At 53.7% G+C, this 9531-nt stretch overlaps 1 protein-coding gene across 2 annotated transcripts; it reads right to left on the bottom strand.

Annotated features, from left to right (window-relative positions):
• Window positions 1-285: 285 nt before the first annotated feature.
• ADAD2 (adenosine deaminase domain containing 2) lies at window positions 286-6085 on the bottom strand. 2 transcript variants are annotated; one of them, XM_077133174.1, is made up of 11 exons: window positions 5807-6083; window positions 5555-5698; window positions 2831-2971; window positions 2414-2461; window positions 2200-2325; window positions 1950-2100; window positions 1698-1865; window positions 1339-1568; window positions 994-1237; window positions 623-743; window positions 286-503 (listed from the first exon to the last, which is right to left on the bottom strand). In XM_077133174.1, the coding sequence occupies exons 1-11, from the start codon at window positions 6039-6041 to the stop codon at window positions 399-401; spliced, it is 1713 nt and encodes a 570-aa protein (XP_076989289.1). In that variant the 5' UTR covers window positions 6042-6083; the 3' UTR covers window positions 286-398. The 2 variants fall into 2 exon arrangements, with proteins under 2 accessions (XP_076989289.1, XP_076989288.1); XM_077133173.1 differs by having other exon boundaries at window positions 5555-6085.
• Window positions 6086-9531: the final 3446 nt, after the last annotated feature.

The following is a 9531-nucleotide window of genomic DNA, read 5'->3' as shown; positions in this document are numbered from 1 at the left end:
CAGGTCCTGGGCCTGGAAACGGGAGGCAGGAGCCCTGGGAGGCCCAAGAGGGAAAGACTTCTACTGGTTGCGGCCACAGGAGCCAGGGCCTCATGAAGAGCCCTCGGGCCAGGAAACAGGTGGGAGCTGGGAGCGACGCCTCTCCGGACCTGACTCCATCTGTGACCCAGGGCGCCTGAGGAAAAGACCCAGCCGAGGCCCAGGCCATGAGAAGGGGTCTCCTCACAAATCACGGGGTTCCAGACCACTCCCCCACCCCCCATAAAAGCCAAGCACACACACAAGCACCAAAACAGCTTCTTTATTCAAGCCCACCAGTGCAGAGCCCCCTCTCCCAAGCCAGGCTCACCCTACCAGCCCCCCACCCCCTCCAGCTCTGCGGCCCCCAGGATTCTGCTTCAGTTCTGGAAGGCGCCCACCAGCCGCTTGGAGGGCCAGGCGCCCAGGCCCTGCTGGTCCAGGAGCACGGCCAGCTGTTGGCGGGCCTCCTGGTAGGGCCCAGCCTGGGGCAGGAGACATGAGAAGGGGCTTGCTAGGGAGAGGCGGGAGGCGGTGAGGAGAGGCAGGGAGGGACCGGAGGAGCGGGGAGGGGCGGAGGGCAGGAGGGGCGGGAGGGACTGACCTTGGCAGCCTGGTAGGTCTTCAAGGCCAGGAGATGAGGCTGCTCCAGGGTGCAGGCGGCCTGACGGAAGGCCCTGAGAAAGGCGGCCTTGCAGAGGCGGGAGGGTGGGCCGAGGGCACCGCTGCAGACCAGCAAGATCACAGGGCCCTCAGGGAAGGGCAAGCAGAGATGGGGACACCCAGCCTGGCCCGACCCATCCCCCCACTCTGCCCCACTCCTCACTGGCCGAGAGAAGCCTGGCTGGACTCACAGAGTCGCAGAGTGGCTGAGCTAGAACTCGAACCCAAGCCCATGACTCAGGGCAGGGAGACAGGGGACACCCTCATTCCCAGGCCTCCCTTCTCAGCCCTGCCTCACGGGGCCCTTCTCACTCTGCCTTCACACGCCCAGTGGCCACGTCCACGACCTCGATGCCAGGGTCTCCCAGGCTCCAGTTGAGGCTCACGCCAGGGCAGGAGTTGGGGGTGGGGTGCGAAGGGGCCACTGGGGGCCCCACAAACAAGTGCAGGGTAGAGCGTGCATAGGGAGGGGGCAGGCCCGGCCCCACGACACTTTCTAGGTTGGGACGGGTGTGGATGGCTCTGCTCAGAGTGGGGGGATCGTGGCAGGGGTCAGCTGTGGGGCAGAAGCCAAGGGGGAGGCTTGAGTCACCTCTGTCCTCACTCACACATACCCACAGCCCGCTTCCCACCCTCACAATCCTAGCAGCCCCTCACCCAAGACGAGGCTGGTGGCATAGAGGGGCGGCAGGAAGTGGGCCAGCAGGGAGCCCCCCAGCCCCAGCACGGCCCAGCGTGCCAGCTTGTCGCTGGCCGACAGGCAGCCCACATGGGTGTCACGCAGTGAGGGTGCCACATAGCACACGGGCTTCAGCTCTCCGCAGACATGGGCCTGCAGGCGGAATGGGGGGCTGTGCAGGAAGCCGCCCTCTGAGGACGCCGGGAGGCTGCAGGAAGAACAGGTAACATGGGGCCCAGGGTACAGGGCTGCTCTTCTGACCCCCAACCCCTACGCAGCCCCAGCTGATTCATCCAGAGCCAGGAAGCCCCCCACCCCACCAGGGGCCCCCACATACTAGATGTCATGGGCAGCTCCCTTGGGGGTGTTGCTGACATACAGATGCAGAAAGGTCTGGGGCTTGAGGGCAAATGGGAGTCCGGGCCCAGGCTGGGGGGCCAGCACAGACCGCTCCTGGCCCTTGGGGCCCCCTTGTGTCACCAGTAGGAGCTGCCGGAACAAGAATCTGGGAGGGTGGGGATAGCAGGTGGGGACTGTGCCTGCTGCCTGCCCTCCTGGAGGGGCTGCAGCAGCACCCACCCAGCCTCACCTCAGCAGGGCCCGGCGGGCGATCACCAGGCCATGGCAGTCATGCAGCTGCCGGCCTGAGAACTGCAGCCAGCCGGCACAAGTGCTACTGCCCGTGCCCAGGGCCACCAGCTCGTAGGTCTCCTTGGCGAGGCCCCCGGCACCCAAAATCTCTGCATGGGGAAGGCAGCAGACAGATGGCTTGTCCTAAGGCAAGGTCCTGGGGCGGGGGACGTCCTGATGGCGGGAGGTGACACAAGAGCAAACCCTACCCTTCTCCAGGATCACAGCAGCCACAGTCCCCTTGCAGGTCCGATAGGGTGACTTCTCGTCTACCAGGCGGTCAAAGCCGGCGCTGACCACAGCCGCGCAGCGCTGCTCGTGGGTCAGGACGTTCTCTGGGCAGGGGAGAGGGCAGAGCGGGGGCATGAGTCACACAGCCTCCCCTGCCATCAGGAGCTAAGCTAGGTCAGGGAGCCCACATACCTACACTCAGGGAGGTGAGCGGAGGCCTGCTGGGAGTCTTGGGGGGCTCTGAAAGAGAGACAAGAGGAGCTGGGCTGCCAGGAATGTCGAATCTGCCCTCCCATCCTTCAGGAAGCCAAGAAGTTCCATTGGGAGGACAGGAGAAGAGGTTTTCATCTTCCAGAAACTGAAATTCTATAGGCTTCACCTCTGATAAGCCCTGACCCCCATGTGCACTGGGCCTCCCAGGACATCAGAGCCAGGGTCAGCACCCCACTCCCCGCCCAGCTCCTGCAGGTGGATCCTGTGCCAAGTAAGTCCTTTCGCAGCCCCCACCCACATGCACACATTCTGCCACTTCTGCCCTCCGCCCCCCCCCACTGCAGGGCTGCAGACCCACCAGCCCTTGTCCCCAGCTGGCCCCCGGGCCCCGGTCACCTAGACCCTCCAGCTGACTCCTGAGGTAGCGTAGGGCGGAGAGAGCCGCCTGCTGTTTGGCCTCAATCTTGCTGTTGGCGGTGCCCGCGGGACAGACCACACCATCCAGCTCTGCGCACACCAAGAAGGGGGCACAGGGACCTGGGGAAGGAAGGGGGGGTGAAGGAGTCCCCAGCCTTCACCCACATCATGGGCCCCTTCTGGGAGGGGTACAGCACCCAACTCCACTCGGGCCCAGCAGCTCTCATGGCTACTTCCTCCTGCCACCTGACAGCGAGGGCCACTAGGACCAGGAAGCTGTGTGGACCATCAGTAGCCTCGGACCCACTTAGGCCAGGCCCGTGGGTGCCCCTGGCTGCTCTGCCCCAGCATCAGTTAGAGCAGGTCCTCACCAACCCCTCTGCACTAGGAAGCTACTACTCCATTGACAGGTGACGCAGGGAAAGGGCAGACGCCTCTCCTGCAGTGGTGCTGGGACCCAAGCCCAGAGCCAACTCCAGGGCCTGCACGAGGCTCTCCTGAGGACAAGGCCCTGAGCACACTGCAAGGCTCCCGCCTTCCCACCAGACCCTGGGAACATCTCTTCTGCAGAAACCCTGCCTTTGAGAGATTCGTCTATCAAACACTGTATTGTTCCAAATCAGTGATATGAACCTCCCGGAACTGGGATCACTTGGCCAAAAGGTATGAACTTAACAGTTCACAGCCCAGGCTGGCACACTGCTCAACTGCCTCCCAAGCGAGCTGCCCCCATTCAGAGAAGAATCCATTTTGGGCCTCCTCACTAGCACTGAGATTTGTCTACTTTAAAAAGGGCACAGAGAATGCCAATCAAAGGTTGGAGAAGAGAAGCTGGCAATAGAAAGCCAGCACTCAGCAGCCATCACAATCACTGAATCTGGCATAAATCATCAAGGATGCAAACGCCAAGGTGACTGTACGGTGGAAGAGGACATTCACATGATCTCCAAGTACCTCCCCTCAGACTGCTTGTTAGGCCCAAAGGGGTACACCGAGGCATCTGACAGACACCACCCAGGTGAGGCCAGGTAGAGGACATGCTGGACCCACAAGCCTCTGGACGTGTTCTGCAAAGGACACAACATCATGCCAGCACTCCTGTCGCCAGTGCTCAGCCTGAGCCTAACCCAGGGGAGACAAACTCACACTGAAGGACCTTCTACAAAACGAATGGCACTGACTCTCCAAAACATCAATGTTGTGAAAGACAGACAGACTGAGGACTTGCTTCAGACAAAAGATTTAGAGGCATGACAGGTAAATGTAATATGGGATGCTGGACTAGAAAAAAATGGTCATAAACTGCAACACTGCGACAACTGGCAAAGGTAAATGCAAATGGTAATTAGAAAGCATTATCTTCAGTTACATTTCTGGAATTTGCTATTTATATTGTAGTTACATTAGACAATGTCATCATTCTTTGGAAATACATGCTGAAATGTTTACAGTAAACAGACATGGTACCTGCAATTAAATTTCAAGTTATTCAGAAAAATCAGATTGATAATTATATATAAGTAAATACCTAAAGGGGGAGAGACAAACAAAACAAATGTGGTAAATGTTAAGTGGTGGATCTGGGTGAAGAGTTCATGAGAGTTTTTTATTCTATTCTTTGAAATTTAATCAAAGTAAAAAATTAAAACAAATTACTTACTGCCACACCTACTCAAACAACAGAAAGGGGCATCCTAAACAGAGGGAGGGGCAGTACAAGCCAGCAACTCAGTATTCAGTTACTGGAACCTGATTCCCTATGCTCACACTGTAGCTTGGCCACTCACTCTCCGTGTGACTTCGGGAACGTGGCTTGATCTCTCTGGCCTCAATCTACCTATCTGTAAAATGGCGGTAACTCTAACTGTACCTCCTCTACCTTAAGAGGCTGATGTGAGGACTCTATGAGTAATTGCGCAAAGCCCCTTAAGCAGCACCTGGCACATCATCTGGGACACATTCGTGTTAACTATTATCATCTCATTTTGAGTTGTTCACTTGGGCCTCCATTAGGTTTTAGAATGCTGAATGCTGCCAAAGCCTCCAGGGATGAGTACCTTGCTAATTCCTTGGAAGCTGGGAATGCTCTGGTTTCAGGTGAGAAGCCTGAATTTAGAACCTGGTGCATTGCTCTCTGTCTATATCTATTTGAGTTGTTGTTGGTGGAGGTGGTGGATTACTATGGAAAAAGGGGGAAAGTATACATAAACCTCTATGATGTGCTGCCTTATCAAAGCATGGTGTTATATTATTTCTTTAAGCCAGGGGTTGGCCCAGGCTCAGTGGTCTCCAATAGAGGCATAGCAACTGCCAGGTAAGAAAAAATGCACTGAACGGCTGTGTGGTTTGGGGCACCTTCCTTAACCTCTCTGAGCTTGAGAACCCCACCTCACCACAGCCATCCTTACCCAAAATTCTCCCCCTATCCCCTCCGCCCCGCAATTAGATGTCTAATACTGCTTAGCCTGTAGTTGTCTGCTCCTTAACTGAATGCTGCTGGGGTGGGATGGGGGTCTCCACTTCAATGCCCCAGTCTTGCCAGCTCGCAGTCCCTCTTTCACTGACAAGTCTGCAGAACACGGAGGCCGTGGTCCACCCTCCCTCCTCCTGGTCTGGTGATTTAGCCCTTGGCCTGCACTGCTCTCACGGTGGCACACCCAGTTCCCTGGGGGTGCTCTAACCCCCAGGCTGCTGGGCACCCACCTGCGGTCTGGTCCTCATGAAACATGAGGGAGATGCCCAGGCAGGCGGTGTACTGCGTGAGCAGGGCCACGGCCTGGCCCGGGGGCAGGTCTCGGAGCTGCAGTTTCAGCTGTATGGCCGCCTTCTGGAAGTCCCCGGCGGGCCCTGCAGGGGGGACAGAGACCCTCGGAGACCTTCCCATCCTGCCCCCCGAGTCTTTCCATGCCTGGGCTGCCCCCATATCCCCGACTCCGGCCCCCAACCCGGGCCCACCGTCCCCCGCAGGCGGGGCCTGAGGCTGCCCGCCTCCCTCAGCGGCCTCCTCCACGCGGGGGGCAGGCTCGGGCTCCCAAGGATTTGGGCCTAGGCTGGGCGAGGGCCGCCAAGGGCCGGGCGCGGGTCTGATCTGCAACGATGCCGCCAGACGGGGCTTCCTGCGGCCGCCGTCGTCCGTGCCCGCCGTGGGGGCGAGCGGGGCCCTTGAGGCCGCGCTGGCGGGCGACGCCATGGCTGTACGCAAGGACAGAAGGGCGCGGCCGGGCCCCCGCACCCAGGGAGCCCCGCGCGGCCCGGATCTCGCGCGGCCCTCTCCCTCTCTCGCGAGGGCGCGGCCGACTCCAGCGTGGGGAGCACGCGGCCGGCAGCGCACGGAGCCACCGCCCCCACCTGCCCGGCCAATGGGAAGGCCCGCCTGCCCTGTGGCCAAGGCCCGGATGCTGGACGTAGGCTGGGTGGGAGGGGGGGCACGGAGGAGGCTTCCGGTCCCACGTCCCACTTCCGGGGCGGGGCGCTCCCAGCAGCCTTTTCTCCGCCCCTGGGTGGTCCTGGTAGAGTCTGTGGGAGCCACAGGGATTAGGATCCCCCGAAACCTACCCCATTCCATCAGCCCTCCCGAGCTCCTTAACCTTGCTGAGCTGCGGTCCTTGTTTGATAAAAGAAAGCTGTCAAGATTGTAGCAGTCCCCACAATCGTTAGGATCTGAGCCGTAAGAGTGTTGATTATAGGCCTGCAAGAAGCCAACCACGAGAATCTCCAGCCAAAAGTTAGCCATTTGGTTAAAATTAAAATGGCACTCTGCTCACTCCTCACCCCTCCATCCCACCCCACACGCCCACTCTCCTGCACACCCCTGCTAACCCCAACATGGGATTTTTTTTTTTTCCAACATGGGATTTTGAGTTGACTTACAAAAATGTCACAGCTGGGAATGGCTTTGTAAAGAGAGGTGGTAGGGGTGAGGGGAAAATAAGGTGAAGTAAGGGATGAAGATCATTTATGTAAGACCTGGTAGGGCACAACATACATTTGCTTGAAGGGGGCTACGAATTTTAACTCTGAGTGGAAAAACATGGCCACTCAGTTAGCAGTGTCTGTAAGATGTGTGGTCTTTGTAGTTGCTGCTGCTGCTGCTGCTGCTGCTGCTGCTACTCGTTACCCTTGGACCTGGCAGTGCTAACCAAATTGTGGCCGTGTGGCTACTTTGGGTTATGAGGAGCAACTGGTGGAACAGAGACCATTTATCTTGGAAGGAGTAGGTGTGGGGGGCCAAGGTAGTTTCAACCTAGTCAAATGTTTCAAGGGTTGGCTTCAGAAGAATTCTGCTTTTTTGTGTTACCCAAATGGTGGAATTAGTCCTCATAGAGAGAATGGACGGGACAACAGGGTTTCAAAAATGGAATGGCTGCTGAATATATCCACAAAGGAACATGAACAGAGTCTTCATAATTGCCAAACCAGGAAACATCCCCAAAGTTCATTTACAAGAGAATGCATACACAAATTGTGGTGTATTTCCTACAATGGAATACTGCTCGATAATACAAAAGAAACTCCTGCTGCATACACATTATGGGTGACTCTTACAGAAATGTTGAGTGAAAGAAGCCAGACACAAAAGAGTATCCTCCACATGATTCCATTTATATGAAGTTCTTGAAGAGATCAGACTAGTCTATAGTGATGAAAGTCATAATAGTGATGACTTCCTGAAGGGGTAATGACTGGGAAGTGGCACCAGGAAAATTTTCTGGAGTGATCGAAATGTTTTCTATCTTGATCTGAGTGGTTGCTACACAGCTTTATGCATTTGTAGAAAATCCAAATGCAAATCCCCCCCAAAAAAATCCAAAAGCTACACCCTTAAAATTTGTGCACTTTACAACATGTAAAGTATATTTTAATAACAAAAAGAAAAGATAGCTTTGAAGATTGAAGGAGCCATGAACCAAGAAACATGGGCGGTTTTTCAAATCTGGAAAAGGCAAGAAAATGGATTCTTTGGAACCTTGTACCGGTCTGAATCAGTGGTGGACCCCAGAAAAGCCATGCCCTTTGATCCTCATTCAATATTGCTGGGTGGGAGCATTTTGATTGTTTCCATGAAGATGTGACCCACCCAATTGTGGGTGGTAACTTTTGATTAGATGATATCCATGGAGGTGTGTCTCCACCTACTGAAGGTGGAGTTGCTTGCTGGAATCCTTTAAAAGAGGAAACATTTTGGAGAGAGCCCCTTTTGATAGAGTTACGAGAAAGCCAGCAGAACCTGCCATGTTCGCCACGTGCCCTTCCAGCTGAGAGAGAAACGTTGAACGTTGTCGGCCTTCTTGAACCAAGGTATCTCTCTCCAGATGCCTTCAATTGGACATTTTATAAACTTGTTGTAACTGGGACATTTTCTCAGCCTTAGAACTGTGAACTAGCAACTTATTAAATACCCCTTGTTAAAAGCCATTCCGTTTCTGGTATGTTGCATCCCAGCAGCTAGCAAACCAGAACAAACCTCTTGTAGGAATGCAGTCCTATTTTCTTTTCTCTTTTGGGTGGTGGTGGCGCATGGGCTGGGAATTGAACTTGGCAAAAGAATTCTACTACCGAACCAATCATGTACCATTAATGCAGTCCTACTGACAGTTTGGTTTTATCCCAGTGAGATCCATTTTGGACTAGTAACTTCCAAAACTGTCAGATAATATATTAGTGTTGATTTAAGGCACGAAATTTGTGGTGATTTGCTACAACAGAAAAAACTCATATAAGTGCCTTCAAATATTTTGCTTACCTACTCCCTAAAATAATTTTGAAAAACTATACATGCCAAATTTTTAATCCCAAATTTAAATACAGAGGTGTAATTTCTGATTTATTATATATTATCATTGTCCTTTAAATATGTTTTCATCAATTTATGAAAAATACTCTCCATATGATCTAATTGGCAAAGCCAAGCAGATAAATCTCATAGTCAAATCAATCATTTAATTCAGATTTACTTCCTATCAGAAAGTCTGGTGTTAATTTCAATTTAAATAAATGTGTTGATATTTTCCCAGAAAAACCATCTCATTTCATTCTCTTTCACTGATTCAGTATTTATTGAGCCTCTACTCTATGCCAGGAACTTTCCTGGATGTTTGGGATACATCAGTGAATGGTCTGTCAATGAATGGAATCAGAGTTCCCAACCTTCTGAATTCTAGGCGTGTAGCCTGTTCTAGTTTGCTAGCTGCCAGAATGCAATCTACCAGAAACTGAATGGTTTTTAAAAAGGGGAATTTAATAAGTTGCAAATTTGCAGTTCTAAGGCTGAGAAGATGTCCCAATTAAAACAAGTCTATACAAATGTCCAATCTAAGGCATCCAGGGAAAGATACCTTGGTTCAAGAAGGCCAGTGAAGTTCAGGGTTTCTCTCTCAAGTGAGAAGGCACATGGCAAACACAGTCAGGGCTTTTCTCTCAGCTGGAAGGACACATGGTGAACATGTGTCATCTGTTAGCTTTCTCTCCTGGCTTCTGGTTTCATGAGCTCCCCAGGAGGTGTTTTCCTTCTTCATCTCCAAAGGTTACTGACTCATGGACTCTCTGCTTCATGGTGCTGCAGCATTCTCTGCTCTTTCTGAATCTCTTTCATTCTCCAAAATGTTTCCTCTTTTATAGGACTCCAGAAATTTATCAAGACCCACCCAAATGGGTGGAGACATGCCGTCACCTAATCCAGT

This window comes from Tamandua tetradactyla, chromosome 16 (assembly GCF_023851605.1).
Source record: "Tamandua tetradactyla isolate mTamTet1 chromosome 16, mTamTet1.pri, whole genome shotgun sequence".
Lineage (NCBI taxonomy): Eukaryota > Metazoa > Chordata > Mammalia > Pilosa > Myrmecophagidae > Tamandua > Tamandua tetradactyla.
This window is presented reverse-complemented; position numbering and strand designations above follow the sequence as displayed.

Excerpts from the sequence above, each read along its gene's own strand:
- ADAD2 (XM_077133173.1), bottom strand. The coding sequence starts at position 6,041 with ATGGCGTCGCCCGCCAGCGCGGCCTCAAGGGCCCCGCTCGCCCCCACG. Across the intron at positions 1,866-1,949 it reads GCCCGCCGGGCCCTGCTGAG|ATTCTTGTTCCGGCAGCTCC; the intron begins GTGAGGCTGGGT and ends CCACCCTCCCAG. Across the intron at positions 744-993 it reads ACTGGGCGTGTGAAGGCAGA|CGGTGCCCTCGGCCCACCCT; the intron begins GTGAGAAGGGCC and ends GCTGGTCTGCAG.